Source organism: Triturus cristatus, chromosome 5_2 (assembly GCF_964204655.1).
Source record: "Triturus cristatus chromosome 5_2, aTriCri1.1, whole genome shotgun sequence".
Classification (NCBI taxonomy): domain Eukaryota; kingdom Metazoa; phylum Chordata; class Amphibia; order Caudata; family Salamandridae; genus Triturus; species Triturus cristatus.
This window is the reverse complement of record NC_140588.1, coordinates 406,177,224-406,196,822: the sequence shown is the minus strand read 5'-3', so window position 1 is coordinate 406,196,822 and position 19,599 is coordinate 406,177,224. Positions and strand designations below refer to the sequence as shown.

The 19,599-nt window shown below is 45.1% G+C and overlaps 1 protein-coding gene across 2 annotated transcripts in view; it reads left to right on the top strand.

Moving 5' to 3' along the window:
• The window catches only part of DDC (dopa decarboxylase), a 423,065-nt gene that overhangs the window by 199,855 nt on the left and 203,611 nt on the right, over window positions 1-19,599 (top strand). For both annotated transcript variants that reach the window (XM_085607298.1, XM_085607299.1), the window contains exon 5: window positions 15,287-15,421. In XM_085607298.1, coding sequence (XP_085463424.1) covers window positions 15,287-15,421 — 135 coding nt within the window. The remainder of the gene's footprint in view (window positions 1-15,286; window positions 15,422-19,599) is intronic.

Below are 19,599 nucleotides of genomic sequence, written 5' to 3'. Positions count from 1 at the left end.
ATGCATACTAGGGACCCCCATTGATGTGGCCCCAAGCGTACCCCGTGTACCCCAGAGCCCACATCCCCACTTCCCTGCTCCTTTTCAACCCTCTTTTTTAGGCAGAGGCTGGGGCAGAGGACGAGGAAAAAGGAGAGGCAATCAACAACAACAAACTAGCATTGGCATAGCCAATAGGTCACGCATTTGGGACCTTATAAGTAAAAAAAATGAAAACTGCAGTTACAGATGGTGTTAGAGTACAATTGGTTGAGAAAAGTTAGGTAAACGGGTCAATGCGGACATGAATAGATTTCTAACATTTGATTAAAGCCTGCAAATGAGGTGAAATTGTATTGTTACTTTTTGTCCTGGCACTAAACAAAAAATGTTTCGTTTTGTTAGCGGCTGTTTACAGTTTCCTTACTGTGTTCTGTGGATGAATCATGCTCCCTGCACTCAGCAGATAATTACTGTGCAGGTTCCGGGCTCTGCCGGAAGCAGAGTGGTTAGAGCTGCCTTAAAAGTTTCCAGAGGCGTCAGAAGCAGACCGGCTGTCTGAGACACTTTTGGTTTCTCAGCGAGTCTGTTTCATTTTGTAACATTTCTTTTGTAAGCCTGTTAATTCGTAAATGTATGAAGACAAGGGGGGGACAAGATTATTCCTGTTTCTCTTTTGCAATGTCAGTGAAAAATAAGCTCGCAGAGCGCCCTGGCTCTACCCCTCCCCCTTCTTCTAATGTCCGGCCCATGGCTTAGCAAGGGAAACACGAAGAATCTTACCTACCCCCTTGTCATCATGCATTTGTGAATTAAAAGGCTGGCAGAAGAAATGTTGAGAATGAAACAGACTCGCTGAGTAACCAAGAGTGTCTCAGCCAGCCGGTCTGCTTCAGACGCCTCTGTAAAGGATTAGAAGAACAGAGGAAGGGATGCTTTTAGCTGCCTGGGATCTCCCAGAACAAAGGAGAGACAGCATTCCTGGCTCCACCCCGCCCCTCCTTCAATGGTCGCGCCGAAGAGGCCGAGAGGCAATGGAGGAACAGAGCAGCCTAAAGTGCTCAGTGAGACTTGTGCCTTTTTTTCCAGTTAGTGCTCCGATCTGTTTAAGGCCAGCTTCGTGCGCTGCTGCACTGTGTGAGCTTCTAGAAGTGAAGCCAGTAGAAGAAGAAGCCGTGTGCCAGCCAGCAGAGAGAGCAGCAAGGGAAAGTAGTGCAGGTCAAGAGAACATATGGCCCATATCGGAAGGATCGGTGTAGCAGGGGCAGACTCCAGGGCGGGAACGAAGCACTCACAAGGCGGGACAAATGTCTACTATTCACCAACCAACAATATGACATTACTGAATGCAGACGAAGCAACCGATTAACAGCGATGGGCTGTTGTGGGTGTGTTTCATCTCAACATACGGATTACAAAATGCCTCGCAGAGCAGCGCATGCGCGCTGTGTCTAGGCTCGACCTAAAAAGAGTACATTGGCAAACTCCACAATCGGAGATACAACGATAGACAAAGAGGCAGACCAGCAACCAAAAGAGGACACACTCATAGTGAACCTATCACACAGGGTCCTATCTAGCACAGAAATGGAGGTGCTGCAAAAAGACCTTGGTTACGTACCCACCCCAGGATGGACAGGTTTCGGGCAAACTGTGAACTCCAGCAGTGTTTCCGCAAAGTCCGCTCAAAAAACTTCTTTCATAACAAGCCAACCAGGGATGAGATCTGTGACACAGGCCTCCACAAACCCTCTACGTTCACTCCTTCATCAGGGATGGTTTCAACCGATATCTTGGTATTCGAACTGGCTGTTTTTAGAGAAGCCAATCCACTTCTAATAGACTCCTATTTTCATAATATGCCAAGACTGGAAGAGCCTGCAACACATGCACTAGCCAACAATAACACCATAACTATCAAACCAGTAGACAAAGGAGGGGTTATTGCATCATGGACACTGTGGACTATGATGCTGAATGTCAGAGACAGTTGTCTGACCGGTGCTATTACACCTCATCACCGCCATCAACTCCATGGTCAACTCTGCCAAAGCACAGGGATGGATTACCAAAAATGAGGCAGACCTTCTGATTAATACAAACCCCAAGCTCCCTTATTTTTACACTCTCCCAAAGATACATAAAGGTACAATACCGCCACCGGAAACACCCATTGTATTGGGAATAGGATCCTTACTTGAGCCCTGATCCATTTTTGGGATCACGTTTTACAACCTCTTGTCCAAAAAACTCCCTCCTTTCTCACGGACAGGAGGGATGTCCTCAATTTGATTAGTAACATTATCAAGACAGGGGCCAATATAAATTTGCTGGTCACACTCGATGCAGAAGCCTTCAACACCAACATACCACAGGACGCAACTCTACAGGTAATAGAGCAGATCTTACTATCTGACACATGGACATTCCCTACCCCTAGCAGCTTTATTCTAGAATGTGCAGCTCTAGCATTGGAAAATAATTTTTTCCAATTTAGGAAGGAAGTTTACCATCAGACACAGGGGACATCGATAGGCAGCACCTTCGCCCCTAGTCTAGCCTGCCTGTACATGGCAAATTTTGAGAAGACCTTTACCCAGGGCAACAACAACCCCTTTCTTCCTAATATCGTTGTATGGCATCGCTATATTGATGACATCTTGGTACTCTGGCGGGGGGATATGTCCACTTGCAATAACTTTTGCGAGTGGATCAATACTCTCGACCCATTGCTATGATTTACTCAGAGTGTGTCAGCTGTGAATTTCCCCTTCCTGGACCTATCGATCACATTGCAGAATGGCTGTTCGCAGACCTTCACATACAAAAAACCCATGGACTGCAACTGCTTATTGCGGTACGATAGTCATCACCCTAAACATTTTAGAGATAATCTAACATTTGGGCAATTTTTACGCCTGTGCCGCAATTGCAGTTCCCTGGACGATTTTGAACGACAAGCCACCACCTTATCAGCCAGCCTAGAGACACACCAGTATCCAACCCACATTATTAAAATGGCACATAAAAGAGCACAGAACAATAATAGATCCTCACTTTTGGAAACACTACCCAAAGTCCAAGACGAGTCCCTGACATGCATAACATCCTTCACACCCCAATAAAACCAGAGTATCAAAAAACATTGGGGCATTCTGCAGACTGGAGAGCAGAGATACCCTTTACCCAGGTTTACCTTTAAACGCACATAGAACCTAAAAGACACCATAGTACATACAAAATCAAGACCTATGCAGAAACCTACCCAACAACCCTTGTGGGGCCTTCCACCTGTGACTGGGCACTATCCATTTGGATCGTGCGGGGTGTGTGCCCTCATTAGGCCCTCAGAAACCTTTCAACTGACTGACCACCTGGTGTGTACGCAACAATCACATACTAATTGCAACTCTATGAATTGCATTTACATGATTACCTGTCCCTGCAACATGCACTATATTGGCATGACCACATGTATGGTCAAAACAAAAATAATGGAATATCATAGCAATATACACTGTAAGAGGATCACAACCAAGCTGAGCGCACACTTTATTGAAAAACCTCACTCCCCTGACCACCTGTCTTGGACAGTACTGGAAATACATCCCAATGCGACCAAAACCTGCCTGTTCCACAAAGAACAGAGATGGATCTCTCGCCTGTCTACACATGTGACAGGACTGAACGATAACATTCCTTGGGGCGAGACACACAACTGACACTCCTCTCAGCCCCTGTCCTATATCACCACTATCCTGATCTCTGGGGTCTTGTCCCTTACCATCTGATCATAACTAATTGAGTTATCTCTGACATTCCCTTCTCTACACTAACCATGTGACTACTGATATATGCTACCCTGATGAACGTTACGACAAGGACTAGGTCATACATACAATGAGGACTACTCCCTCATGCGCCATGCCGGGATTAAATACTGGTCATTTGTAAAACTACACCATATATATAACTATACCTGCCACAATATTTTAGTTTCAGTCACTCTGGATCCTTCGTGGTTATGAAGCCACCTTTATACTGTTGCAATATGGCTCCGATTTTCCCTGCTATCATGATCCAACATGACACCTGTTTTTGCCCATGTTCCAAAACCATTGACCCTGACCTCACCAAACAGAGTGCTCAACAGTAGGAATGACAGGTCTCAACTAAACTGAAGGTTCATTAGCGCAGTTTCATATTTTACATAATTGTTAAGCAAGAATTCCTCTCCTACTATAAGGGTCATTAAATGTTTGAAAGTCGTTGTACATCACCTGATGTCTTCCAGGGCCATTCCCGTCCTTGTGATCTGAGTCAGTCAGAAATCATAAGTCAAAATATATGTTTCAGCTGCTGTCCCTTTTAGCCTATTCAAAAAACTCTTAGATAAGTAATGAACAAGGCTGGTTCTAGTTAAGTTACATCCCAGACACTTGGTTGCATCCTCGTTGCTTGAGGGAGTACATTTATTAAAGAATGTACTCTGTGTGCATGATGATTGATGCAGGGCTTGGTAACAGAAGGGAGGTCAGGACACTGGTAGTTCCCTCATTTCACCACTATGTCTATGTTTTCAGAAGGATTTCCCTATTGTTACACGTTTTAGGCTGTACAAATATGTTTTGGTCCAGTTTTATCCTGGTATGCACTGATTTGGTTACTCCCAACTCTTTTTAAGGAGTCCACAAATATCTCTATCTCTAAGTGTTCATGCCTACCCTATTCTGTCGAATTTTCCCCACAGAAAATCTGTGGATTTCCAGCTAGGATTGGTGTAAAGGTCTAAATGCACCTCAACATATTTTTGTCTTTTTAGCCAAAATCCTGTATTTACATTTTGATAAATGGTGCAGTCAGATGGTTTTTTTAAACTATAACTCCTAAATAAAAAATGTACAGGGTTATACAAAATGGGGATATGCATGCAATTACCAAATTTAACATACGAGAAATAACTTCTGTATTGCTTCAGGATGTGTTTAAGTGTACATGGACATCCTAACTACTGTTCAAGGTCAACTAGAAATTTCCAAATTTAAACACGTTGGTGGGAGTCTTTGATTTGGAAATCAACCCTCCTCTTTTAATTTTTAATTGCAGTATATTCAGTATTGATTCACAAAAGAAAGAGTATTTGTTACAGGCTAAGGCCTATGACAAAATCCCAAAGTATGTACCTATGCTTATAAAAAGTTCAGATTTCTATGCATGCACACAATCCTAAATCACTATATTTACAGGTAAGGCTAAAGAACCAGAACTTTTACATTTGTAGGTCTCAGCTTAGACAGCACATGAGCTGTCTCAAAGAGACATGTTGTATTCACTATGTGGGCTTCAGCGAGCCCTTGGGCTTCCCATTTGCTGACTCATTTTCTTTCTCCCCATTTATCCATAGCATGCATGCCTTATGCCTCTTCCTGTGTTTAGCATTCCCCGAGAGCATGGACCAATTATTTCTATCGGTCCACTGCCCCCATTTTAGAAACTGTTTTAGGAACTACTATGTTCTTTGTCGAAGAGCACTTCACATGAGCGCTCGAGCTTTCACTTCCTCCGAGCTCTGTTTCTGTAAACAAGCCGGTAAATCTTGTTCGTATCTCGTCATATTTGCTGTTGTAGTGAGGATAAGGACACACCTACAGACATTGCAAAGTTAGCATAAGTTGGACGCCATTTTGCCGCTTTTGCTCACGTTACTACATGGCACATTCCGGGTAAACACTTTGCTTGCTCTCTTTCACATGAGAACTGTCTGTATTTCTAGTATTCAGTTGAACACTCTGCTCCTCGTGTGCACTGTGTGTTCAAGGTAAAAAAACAATGAGCTCTGTTGAATTGCTTTGGTCAGTATCACGTCCCTAGCCATAACATAGAACACAGCTGCAACCCTGGAAATCTGGTGTTTTTAATATTGCTGTGCATGCATGCTAAGACACTTGGAGAAAACGCTTTCCAGGATAGAAGAGCTGGGCTTGTCCTGAGATGTAGATTCCTGCATCTGAACTTGGAGGTATGGGGGTCCCCTGACAAAGCCTAGAGGTCTTCTATAATTATAATTAACTAGCTTCTAGCAAGGGGCGAGTGGCAAGGTGCTGTATTCCTGTTTCCACTATCATTATAACATGATTTCTCTTTTTGTTCTATATGGAATTGTAACTATGCTGATTTGTTTGATCCTATGCATTTTGCTGCTAGTAATGGCACTTGTATTGCATTATAGAGCAAGTTAGTTAAAATAAATATTTTAAACTATACTTTGACTCTATTTACTCATATTGTGGACAAGTACGAGAGTATAAACGAAAGAGTGTTCTTGTTCCCACTGAGAGAGGAGGGAGTAACATGTCTAGGATGTCTAATCATTGGTAGATTCGCTGTAGTATGGAGAACGAATGAGACACTGTAGCTAGTCGGTTAGGGGCTCTGGGCACCGAGGTGGGTATTTTGGTACGCCACTACACACTGAGGTCCTGGTTTCCTGCGCATAGTTCTGCATATGTGCAGAACACCTGAAACACTGTGCACTCAAATACTGAGATCAAATGTCAAATGGATCCATCAACCAGTCTTTGGAAATAGCCCAGTCATCATGCACAGCTCTACAGCTATAAAATCGCAGCCTGCTCCGTTCATTCTGTGATCGGACTTTAGTTTTTTATTATTTCGCACTCATCTCGACAGTGTTACAATGCATCTTCCATGAGACATCATTCCTGTGGCCCGCTCCTTTCATTTTATGATCGGACTATAGCTTTTCATTAGTATACTAAGTCTGCTTTCACGCTCACCTTTAAAGGAATACAATATGTCTTTTATCTTACCTGTGATCAACTCAGATTATTTTGCAATGGATTGTTTTTTTACTAGTATGCTGATGTCCAGAGGCGGCTCCTCCACTAGGGCGGAGGAGCGTCGTCCCACTGCTTTCTCGCAGTGCGAGAAGCAGAAACATAAAATGGTTATAACTTCCCATTATTACCATTTTATGTTTAGTTGTGGACGGGCGGGTGAGCGGGGCTGCTCTGCGAGCAGGGGAGGAGTGGTGTGCCCACTCCTGAGGGAGCAATAACTGTTTGGTCGGCCCTCTGGGGCCACTCAAACCAATCATGTGCACTCTGCCCTTTCTCCATGCAGGCTGCAATGCAGCCTACATTGAGAACACAACCTCCTCGTAAGCCCCTGGCTGGGCGGCGTCCCCACCAATCACAACACAGCAATTGCAGCATTGTGATTGGCTTAGGGGAGGGGAGGGAGGCTGCCTGCTTCTTGTTCCTGCCGAAGGCAGAAGAGCAGGAGCAGGAGCAGGGAAAAAATGGGACCCAGCCTGCGGACAGGTACGTTTTATGATTTATTATTAAATCACCCCCCCTCCTCCCCGCGCTACACTCCCCACGCAACCCCTCCACATGCAATCATTGCCGGCCACAACTGCTGATATCAGTGGCATGCTTTGTACTTGTACATTGCCTAAACCACCTCCTACTGGCTGCCATTTTAGGATGAGGCCCCTGAGCGTTGACCAATGTGCATGCTGATGCTGTGGTTGATGGCAGCATCCCGTATATCTAATGGGGCTACACTGCTGCACTTCGTTATCTCTGAACACAGAAAGGAGATAGTACAGTTGAATTATTCAACTCCATAAGCAATTGATATGGTTTTTCATTCACATCAATGTACTGAGTCGTTCCTTTAAGTCTATTCCCACTGCTCCAATATATTTACATTAACGTTTAGTGAGTGACTGCCACATCTGTTTAAGTGACGGGAAAGCTAGTCAGGTTTCCCCTTTTAACAACAAAATCAAGCAAACCATTGTTTTCAAGTTTCTGGATTTATAACCCTTTTGGACTTTTGTTAGTGCGGTTAATTTGCTCCCCCTCTTGAGTATTACCACGTTAGATCCAACCTGATTTACTCAGTATATGTGTTTTGAGGTTTCTTTGAGAATCTTGCTGTTTGAATGCACATTTTATGCATAGGTTTTAATTTGTGTGATTATCTAAAGTATAGTTTGGTGATTGGCTGTCACACCCTTTTAAATGACTAGGTTAACTGCATGAATATGTGAACAACAGTTTCCTAGTTTCTGGGTTTTAACCTCTTTTTAGGTCTCAGATTATGCTGTCTCGAAGAGACTGTTGTAGTTGGTGTAATGTGACGCAGCTAACCACAGGGTTTGTAAAATGTATGCAAAGTGTGGGGAAAGTTTTAGGAAATACTAATTGCCTTTTTATTTACCTCCTCTCATGTTGTGTTGCTTGCCCTGTACCCATGCTGTCTTGCTTTACCCACCCCTGCTGCCAGACAAAAATGTGCTATGACAGGACCAGCGCTGGCCACGTCATAGCTCCTTTTTCAAGGACATTCCACCATGCTGCAGATCAGCCGTGCTGATATACAACATGGTTAAAAGACATTGACACTGACAAAGCCAATAACTCTTGCAATGAGTGGACCTATTGCCTTTGCCAATGCTTGTTTTTTCCTCCTTCAAACATTACCTTCTTAATACCAGGAACCCTTACGCTTGAAACACACACACCCTTTACACTGGCCTCTATAGATAGAGCACTGCAGAAAAAGTTGGAAAATACTGCAAATTTCCATAAAAGGAGGTTGTGGTCAGAATAATCTGCAAATTCAAATTCTATGAATCTAATTTTTGAATTTCTGACACACGTTTAAATTTTGTGGACCTATGGAAAGGTCCATGTCTCTTTGAAGCCAGTAGGGCTAAGGCTGGGTCTGTACGGTACTTTAGGGGAATAGGATGGTTTCAGACATTCTAAAGCAGGTGGTGTTGGGTCCAGAGTCTGTACTAGAGTTTAGGGGAAGGAGGGTGATTCCCACCAGCCATGATGCTTTTAAGGCTGGTGGGGCTGGTACATGTTCTGTACTAGACTTTATGGGAGAGGGTGATTTCCTAACAGTAAAGGTCCTTTCTAAGTCTGGTGGGCCTGGGACAGCCTCAGGCTGACTTAAAAGATATATGTGCATGTCTTCAGCCTCTCTAGCAGTGCCCGAGTGGAGACTGCAGCAGGGTTTGGGACTGAACACATGCCATGTTTACTTGAGTTTAGAAATTTTAAAAAAAACTTTTTGCCATTTAAAGCCAATCACCTACTCAAAATCAGACAAAAACAGGCAGGCACATCGTCAGAAACATTCACAACTCATGCTAGGTGTTTTTGTGGCCTCATTTCACAATTCTAAATTGTGCACTCTCACTTATAGTCCGCCTGCCTCCCGCCTTGCTGCTCTCCTATGTTTCTATCAAGATGCCAGGCTTGATATAACATCACATATGTATGAGACGGCTCAGGTATGAGGATATTTAACAACTGCTACGAAGCACATATCACTCAAACCCAAGAGACATCACAAACCAAACTAAGCAGGAACATACCACACTTACACCTCAAACTGCCAATAACGCATCAGCGCATTCATTAGACTTCTAACTGCACTTCCGAACAAACAATAACACTACGCTCTATTGTTGGCGTCACACTTACAAATGGTCTTTCTCGAACAACACACATTATACAGAACCCATTGCACACTTGTGCACACGCGTCGCACCAGAGTTATATAGTTGGCAAAGAGCACCGCTGCCATCTCGACCGCACTGTCCAGCAACGCAACCAGTTACATCATCCAACCACACAGATAAAGTTGCATGCTCACAGTACAGAACATATCTACCAGCACATCCTCAAAACATTTCATCATAGCTGCCTGCACATCCTCACAGCACTGCATCATAGCTACATGCCAAACCTCACAGCAGTGCATCATAGCTGTCTGCACACCCTCTCAACACAAACATAGCTACCTGCACACCCTCATGCACACTACATCGTAGTTACCTACCTACATAATGACACCTACTTAAAACCATAGCTACCTGCAAAGCCTCACAAGCACAGCACTGAATCTGCATAGCACCTACCTGCATAGGAACACCTAAGTAAAATAAGACTCTGCAATCTGCATTGGCCAAGCAACAGGCAGGCACCCAAAATCCCAAAAGGGAAGATAGAAGTCGCATCCCTTCAAACACACAAGGCTCTACAAAGATCTTTACCTGACTCAAAAGCTAACAAACAGGACTCAGTCATATGATTGAGTGTCCAGCACTATTTGAAAGACTGACTAGATTAAGAAAGTGCTACGAGACATACTAATGGTGGAAGGATCTACACAAATGCCATCAACATTACACGTTACTTGCAGCTAGACTTATGTTTTCTGTAATTGAGGAGTGTGTGCGCCTAATATCACCATCCCTTTTACAATGTCTGCATATACATCCTACTGAGGTGCAGCTATTAAAGAGACACAAAAGTGCCAGTGGGGAACCAGGAGACTGTGCCCACAATAAACAGGTTTACATCCCCCCATAAAAGGGAGACTGCAATTTCTTAGCTACCAATGACACCCAAGACACCTCAATCATCTCCCTTTGGGAAACTCTCAAATTGGTAATTCGGGTGACCTCATAGCTATATCTGCCGCAGACAATAGGGCACGAAAGGAGAAGAGAGACGAGCTTTCCAAACAAATGTTGGAATTAGAAGGTATCCACAAGAGGACGGGAGCCCCTCCGTATCTGGAGGAAGCTAAAAGCAGCGCGGGCTCAGCTGGCCAGTTTAGATCGTTATAGGGCGGAATATGCCGCTCTCTGTCTGAAACATACATTTTATACTGGAGGGGACAAATGCAGCCGTTTATTGGCTCATAAATTGTGTGCACAGGGGCAGGCGGTGGCGGTCCCGCTCCTTCTGGCAGACGAGGACGCGGAGATCACACAGAAAAAAGAAATAGCTAATGCTTTTAGGTATTTTTTTTTGGCACTCTATACTGCCCAGAAATTGCCTGATCAGAACACTTCCAGGTACTATCAAGGCATAACACACTCTAGGTTGACACAGGATCAGGCAGCCGCCCTGGATAGCCCTATTAGGACTGAAGATGTCATATCGGCCATAGCTCGCCTTAAACTCCTTAAATCTCCCGGCCCAGACGGCTTACCCGGCATTTTTTATGAAACCTTTTGCTCCTTTCTAGCCCCAATACTGACCCGACTTTTTAATACTATTGACAGCACTACTGAGCTACGACCCATGATGTTACAAGCATCGATAGCAGTATTGCCCAAACAAGGGCAGGACAACAGATAGTGTGCCTCTTACAGGCCAATATCCCTATTAAACATCGATTTTAAAATCTTCACAGGGATATTAGCATCCAGACTGGGACCCATGATGCCGGGTTTGATAGAACCAGACCAGGCCGGATTTGTCACAACTAGGCAATGTAGTGATAACACCAGTAGGCTACTGCACCTGTTGGATAAGTCCCGCTGTCAGTCTGAGGAGCCTGTCTTCCGGTCAATAGACACCAAAAAGGCATCTGACAGGGTTCACTGGCCCTTTTTAGATCTCGGCTAGCGTGGCTGCGCACATGCACAGCTCGCTTAGCGAGATTTAATGTCTTTGAGGAGTTTCAGTAAAGGGCTTTAAGCCCCGCCCCTCTTTTCCATTGGCTGGCGTCACCGTTTATGCTAAACGGTGGCCAGCCATTGGAAAAGGGCTTTCTATGATGCCTCCCTTTGGCTTTTTCGGACAGCCTACTTGGACTCTCTCGCCTGCTTTCCTCCCGTCGCAAACATTTTCTTATCTTTGTGGAGCCATGTGTTTCAAACACATGGCCCCATGAAGACAAGAAAACGTTTGCGATCCTCTTTCGCTTTCGGAGCGCTTGTTTTTTTCGGAGCGCTTGTTTTTCTTTTTCTGATCTGCTGCTACTGGAGACGTAAGGCAGGCTCCTGCATGGGATTGGGGTAAAGTGCCACCTATCCGTGTCCCTCTAATAATTTCAAGGTCTATCATAAAATCTGTGCGATATTGGCAACCTAAAGTACACACTGAAGGGGTGGGGGCATCATTTTCCATCACGCGATTGGAAGGGTATGGATGTGTAAGGCACATTCGGCCCATGTGTTATATGGCCTGTGTGACATAAGATGTACATAATGAAGCAGCTCCCGCCCCATTCCTTTGCGGGGCCATTCTGCAACCGGGGAGACTTTGCACACAGCACGCCGAGCCCGCCGCTCCTCCCGCCCCATTCCTTTGCGGGGCCATTCTGCAACCGGGTAGGCTTTACACACAGCACGCCGAGGCCGCCGCTCCTCCCGCCCCATTCATTTGCGGGGCCATTCTGCAAACGGGGAGGCTTTACACACAGCACGTCGAGCCCGCTGCTCCTCTGACTGGAACAACACCTCAAAGGAAAGGATGTGCCTGGAGAGGCGAGCTGATAAGAGGCAGCAAAGGAGCTTAACCCGCTCGCATAAAGCATAATTGCTTTATTTATAGCATCTGGGCCGCAGCATGATGCCTTCGCGCGTTATGTCACTGCACCGATGATCTAGTTATTGTTGCATGGTTGCTGCTGTATAGATACAATGATGTGGGGACCATTACGTGCTTGGAGTACATGGCTCGTGTCAGGGAGCTATAAAATGGTCGGAACTTGAATTAATGTCATCTATTTGAACCACAGCAAAGGGACCACATTAATTTAAACTGCTGTAACAATTATAGCCTTCGACGGCATTCAAGGCCAGAGAACAAACAGCTCCGCCGCACACAATGCAGACATCATTTCTATTTCTCGAAAGCCTGCTGCATCTCTTCCATTATTACGATATTTCTGTTAACATGAACTAAGATTCTAGGGGTTATTTCAAACACAATGCAGTCTCAGAAAATATTAAGGAAACACCGAGTTGACGATTTAAATTATTCCTATTAGGTCAAAGAGGTACAAACAAGGGGGCTATGCTGGTTAGAAAGATTCCAATACAACCAAATGCGATAGATGCAGTAACCATTCCCAGAGACAACCAGGAACCATTTCCAATTTCTTCATGTTTTCTTTCATGATTCCACAGACGCAGAACCCGACACTCTGCACGCAGCACTTCTAGCATAGAGACAGCCAACAAGGTTGTGACGAATTGGTATCTCACTCCATCCCAACTCCATAAAGGTGATCCCGACCGCTCGCCCACTTGCTGGAGAGGATGTGAGGCAGATAGCACACTATTACATCTATTATGGGAATTCCCCAATCTCACATCTCAGTGGACACAGGTACTAGATGAGATAGATTGTCACTTCAATACCACACTATCACATATCCCTGAATATGTGGTCCTAAGGGTCTATGATTGGCTTACCTACCCCCTCTAGTCCTGCAAAGGTAAGCAACTAGGCATAGCCCTAGGGGCGGCATTACAGAACATACTTTCTTTGTGGGGCACAGATAGGACACCAACTTTCCAGGGCTTCGTCGCCTATGGTATGTGCTAGGTATGGAGCACATTTCTTTCTCGCTCCAGGGGGATGGGGCTGCTTTCGCCGACATGTGGCAACCCTTTGTCACCTTATTATGCTCTGAATTTCGCAAACTATCCTGCCCTAGGTACCTGCGGCTTCTACGCGTCCCTGCTCTGAATAAAGATGCAACCCATACACCACCACATTGAGCAAGAATGTGCTGCGCCCAATTTCCACTTTCATGTAGGAGCAGCCTGAACAGGGGAGGAGACGGGAGGGCAGCGGGGAGGGTGGGCGGCGGGAGGGTTGAGGTGAAGATTTATTTCCATTTTAATTTGAGGCTTTGCATAGCACTCAGATGGTTGCCAGCCCATTATCTGGGTTTCATTTCTCACTGCATATTTTTTGTTGTTAAATCAATAAAGAGACATCAACCTAAAAGGGAGACTGCAGGCAGATGAGATATGGTGCATCTCCTTCTTGGGCTTGATCACAGTCACACAGTGTACAGTTGTTTAAAGTGCCGCCATATGGGTGCTTAAAATGATATGCACGATACAATAACATGTACTGAATACATGTATGATTAGTATATTAGCATGCCCATGAGTAATGATGGTTGGTGGTGAAACATGGCATGAGTGAAAGAGTTTCCTTCACCCTTCAGAGCCGAGGAAGAGGGAAAAGAACAAGCCGCTGGCTGCAGCATTCAATCATTTGAAAACACCACAAGCCGTGGCAGCACGCTGCCACCCGGGGATGAAGGAAGGCAGAGACTGGCTGAGGAACACATTGTACCCTGTGAGCAAACAGACACATGGCCAGAAAGTGTCACGTTAGGAAGAGAGGAAGATAGGCCTGCATTTTTATCAGCTTTGAGTGGTGGTAACGACGTGTCCTTGCTCAAGAAATATTTCTGGCGGGACGACATGTCACAAGAGGAAAGAACAAGGAAATGGGCCTTGGTTTAGGAAAGACAGAGAGCAGCTAATCAGGCGTGCCTCACCCTCCATCATCTGGATTCCTGTAATATGTATTTAACACATTCACGAAACTCACTTTACCTGTGTTTACGCAGGAAGCTCTTCATTGTGCGGTACCAGCACAATGAACTCTGCGACCTGTCTCTTTTTGTGCTGCAGGAAAAGGGGAGAAAGACAGCCTTCTCCCCGCCCCTCACTGCATCACATGCACAAACTTCCAGAGGCCCCCAGCCTCTAAGCAAATCCAGATGCTGCTCCTGCTGTTATAACAGCACCTGAATTGGCTGGGCCAGGGAACCTCAACACTAATTACTGAGCCCGGGGGCTGCGGCTATGAGTCACCCCCGTCTCCAGTATGAGCTGGTGGAGAGACTCTGAGTGGCCTTTAGTGCGCATGTGAGGCTGGGCGGAGAGTAGCAGCCGTCCAACCCAACATGTGCACTTGGGCACCAGGTGCTGGCTGCTAACTCTTATGTTGTCTGTCAATAATATTATTAAGCCCCATGCCCTCAAGCCCGCACTGGCTGCTTCAGAACCCGCCTCCGCCTCAGGTCTCGCTGTACTGCAACCAGCCTAGCCGTGGCAAAATGCAAGCAATGTTTTGTTTTACTCACATTTAATTGGGGTTAGGAGGGCCACAATTTGAGGTTTGTAATGCCCCAATGCCTAAATGGAGGCACCACCCCTGTGCACAAGGTAAAACGGCCTTCAACTGATGCTAGGAAGTGAATATTGTGCGGTGGCTTCTTAGGACTGAATTAATTGTCTGAGGTTAGTGGGTTCTGACTACTACATCCTGATTACTACTTTCATAAGAGCAACAAAAACATAAGTGAGATACATTAATTATTCATAAGTGGGGAGGCAGGTCAGACATGAAAATCACTGTCTAAAATTTCGATGCAGATTTTCTACTCTCGTTCTCATATTTGCCATAACAGATTCTGTTATTATTTATTTCAGGGAACCGCTAGTGAGGCCTGCTTAATGGTGGTGCTTGCTGCCAGAACAAAAGTGTTACAACAACTAAAGCTTAAACACCCAGAGCTATCGAAAGGCGAAATCATGGACAAGCTTGTGGGATATTCTTCAGACCAGGTGAGTGAATATGTGACTGACGTCTACCTTTGTGCCTTTCATCACTGGTATTCCTTAGTATTGATGCCAATAATTGCCCTGTGTCATGTGGTACGCTTTCACTTCAACCTTTTTTTAGGTCGCGCCTAGGCAGCACGCATGCACTGACTGCAAGATATGCTGTTATCTACAATATGGTGTTATCTACAATATGCGCTTAAACCACTCCAATCGATTGCCATTTGTTATTTGTTGTGGCATTGAGAAACCCTGCCTTTTTATTGGTGCATCAGTTTTAATTGTCCCTCCTTTGGGTGCTTGGTTTCCTCTCAGCGAAGTTCACTAAGTGATCCTTCTGGTTGGCCATCACAACGCGTTCATGCTTCCTCCTGCTTGGCCATCGCAATGCGTTCACACACCTTGGTTCCCTCCCAGGCGATTTCACCAAGTGATAATTGTGAGTGGCGATCGCCACATATGGCCAACCATATAGCATGCATTTCTTTTTTTTTGCTGCAGTGAAACGATGTATGTAGCTTTAGATGCTCACAGCTTGTTTAATCCCACTAGTATCCACTTTCATCTGTCCCCCGTTTAATTTTGTTTGCCCCTACTGCCCTCCCTTCTTTAATCCCTGCCCACTCTCCTGCCTTGCTTCCACGGCCTCTCAGACCTCCTGCTGTGTGACCAGCTGCTCGTGTTCCTTCCTGTTGTGGGTCACGAAACGGTTCCTGGGAGCATCCGAAGCCTTGTTAGGTCTCGCCTGACCAGCGCTTTAGCGCTGGCTCTGGCGAGACTTATAGTAAGCGCGTTTTGGAAGTGCAAACAGTGGCTTTGCAGGCCTCCAACTACAGTGCATGTGACCCGTCCGGGCGCGCGCACCATTTGGAGTCCTGCAACCACTTGTTTGCTTTCACTATTCATCGCACCATTTGGCAGCCTGCGTGCCCGCCCCCACTCCCCCTCCCACTCCGTCAGCTTCGCTTTCACTATTCATCGCACCATTTGGCAGCCTGCGTGCCCGCCCCCACTCCCCCTCCCACTCCGTCAGCTTCAGTGCGCGCTTGTTAGACCACACTATAGAATGACTATAGTTAGACTATAGAATGTCATTGCATTGCCCACCTGACTGGTGTGTATTTGTATAGCGTCGGCTTGACCAAGTAGGTTTTTCCTTATTAATACATTTTAGTTTTATATTTACATGTTCACGAGCAGCGAGATGCAGCGCAATCAGTTTACCCATATTCAGTGCGTGCCTGAACCAATCGTACATATTCACTGTCAGCAGCTTGAAGACACACTAAAATACACAAACGGGGACGCTCAGTTTCTTGACTAAGGTCGTTGGGTGGTGGCCATATTCAGCAAAGCGGGGACTTTTCTTAATTGGCTGCGCGGTGCGCTTCCTATCCCTGCACTTGGCTCTGTGTCCATCCGAGCTCTGCTGCGTTCCTGGGAAGGGCGCTCCGTACAGTGGCTGTTGGTGTGCTTGGAAGCCTTGAGTAGCTGAATCCTCGCGCATTTGGGGGGGGGGGGTTGTGCGTCCACTTCTGTAACGATACTGCTCCTCTAAAGTAGGTAGTAACATTTACAATTGACGGATTCCCTATTCCCCCCTCATTTTCTCGCCCTCTTACAGTTTATTCTACATCAAGCCCACAAAAAAACATACATAAAAGGTGTCAACGTTTTTGTAATTTAAGAAGTGTACCCTTTCAGGGCCGTGTATTTTGTTATGTGTTTCAGATTTTGTTGTTTGATTTGCTCTTGTGCTGTATGAAAGCACTCTCGTGCAACGGGGATACATGACGAGCGCACGGAACTGGGTGCCCGGCCATGGTTATGTGACCGTAACGAGCCAGGCCGCAGTCATTCATTTTCTGGGCGCATCTTTTTTCATTTCCCTCTCAACACGAATCACCTGCCTGTATTCTGTGGAATTGAAGTCTGCATATGATCTTATATCGAATTTTAAGTATCCCACGTTTTGGGTTTCTGATGTTTCAATGTGACCCTTGCTACGTGCCTCTCTAGCATTGTAACCCTTAGCGCTTAGAGGCGCAGAAGCAGCTGCCTAAACGGGATGAAGCCTGCGCATGTTTCCCTTGTGGGAACGAGCAGGGGCACCATATGTTTGCAAGTTAATTACAAACATATGGTGTCCTTGCTCGCTCCCGCCAGGGGATAGCCACACGTGCACAGATTTCGCGAATCCTATGATGAACAAGCATTTGCAATGCAATAGGTCTCGCAGTTGTTAAGAGTTTGAGCTATTGGCACTGTAAATGGCAATGCCTTTTATTTATGTGTGGGTTTTTAAAACATAAATAAAAGGCATTGTCATTTACAATGCCAATAGCTCAAACTCGTATAAATGCGAGACCTATTGCATTGCAAATGCTTGTTTTTAAAATTTGCGTTAGTCTACACTTCCTTCCGGGAAATACACAATGTGAAATAATGAACAAAACAGCCTTCTAGACCAAAATTGGAGCAACGAGTTTTCTATCAACTCAGCACCACTATGGAACAGCCAAAGTTCAATTTCATTGGTAAATCAATTGGAACTTCAAGCACGAATGTTGTGCACAGCGTTATTGACACGACATTTCCATTGGTGTCCAGCATTCAGCCCAAAATACTTAATCTCCCCTTACCTAAAATACAAAATGAATTGGTTCTTCTGTAATGTAATTGATGCTCATGTGCAGCGTCCAATGCCTTCGTGTAGAGTTTGCCCTACATAAAGCACTGCTAGAAGTAGATAAAACTAAACCTAGTGACCATCTGCCAAGCTGGAAGAGACAGGACATCTCCAAAGAACAAGCGAAGTTAGTACTTAAACTGCAAAGCTGTTCCTTTACCTTACTGTATTTTTTCTTAATGTATTTTATATACTGACCTTATGCTGACATCCTAATGCAAATATTTACTATAAATTGGAAAACACCGTTGCTGTACGCTGCCCACCTCTTTCAGTAGGAACAGAGGCTGATCATTTGCAGGACCTCATCTTTGGCCTAGTTCACAACTCTTCCATAGCAGAGGCTTACTATTGACTTGCTCCCTGAATATCACTTTCCTACCCATGTACCCCATTCTTGGGTTCCTATGTCTTGTTTCTTAACTTATCACCAACCGCTCCCTGTTTCTTCGCATGTCCCTGTTTTTTCTCTACCTCCCACTAGCCCTCCCCTGCCTGTTCTTCTCCTTTTCTTACCTGCAGCTCCTCTTATTTTTAATTTACCCCCAACCCCTCCCATTTTCTACTTCCCTCTCATTCCTTTCCGTTAGCCATCTGTTGCCTCCTTACTTGCATCCCCTCCCTTCCGTCATTGCTGCCGCTGATCAGTCAAGGTTTTCCTGTCACTGTAAATCTCCTTTAACGGGAATATTAGATGTGCGGAGATGCATGCGCTTTCTCATCGTGCCAGTCCTTCTAGCAATGTATTGACGAACCTAAGCAGCAGGTTAGTATTGATTTTATTCTTGCACAAAAAAAAAAAACATAATTCGGCACAAAATTAGTAAATCTGGACACTAGTGTATACAATGTAGATATGGACACTAGTGTATACAATGTAGATATGATGTGAATAATCTATCATACAATTTGAATAATATAGCGTTAGACATTTACTTTTCCGAACCCTATCACCCTGTAACACCTTTTGTTTCTCCATTGGTTCGATGTTCTGGCTCGCTCGCTCCCTCTCTAGCTCGCTTGTATACAGGGTCATGTGATTCAAATTACACCAATTTGTTCACTCGAATGAATCAGTGAACTTCTGCAGGAGGATGGTATCATACTTTGGGGCCGCCATCTTGTTCCTTGGCATCCACATATGCAATGGCACCGCTTTCTCTGCATCGGCGACTTCTTAGTCTGGCGGGTGCACTGTTTCCTCTTTTGTTGCCTGGTTGCTAAGGTACACATGGAAATTTGTTTGCGAGTCACGTGCATGCTCTGTTGACACACATTAGCATTGTTGGAGATGGAATCTTTTTTAGATATATGTTGTATGTGCTCATAGTTGTGATCATATAAAATTTGCTCTAGGATAAACAACGGGATTATTACCACACAACTTCTACCCCCGTTATATTTATTGTTCAGGCGACCACTTAATTATTTTGTACTGAAATCATCACCTCTCACGTGTATCTAGCATCTTTGTGACTCCTATTACAATAGT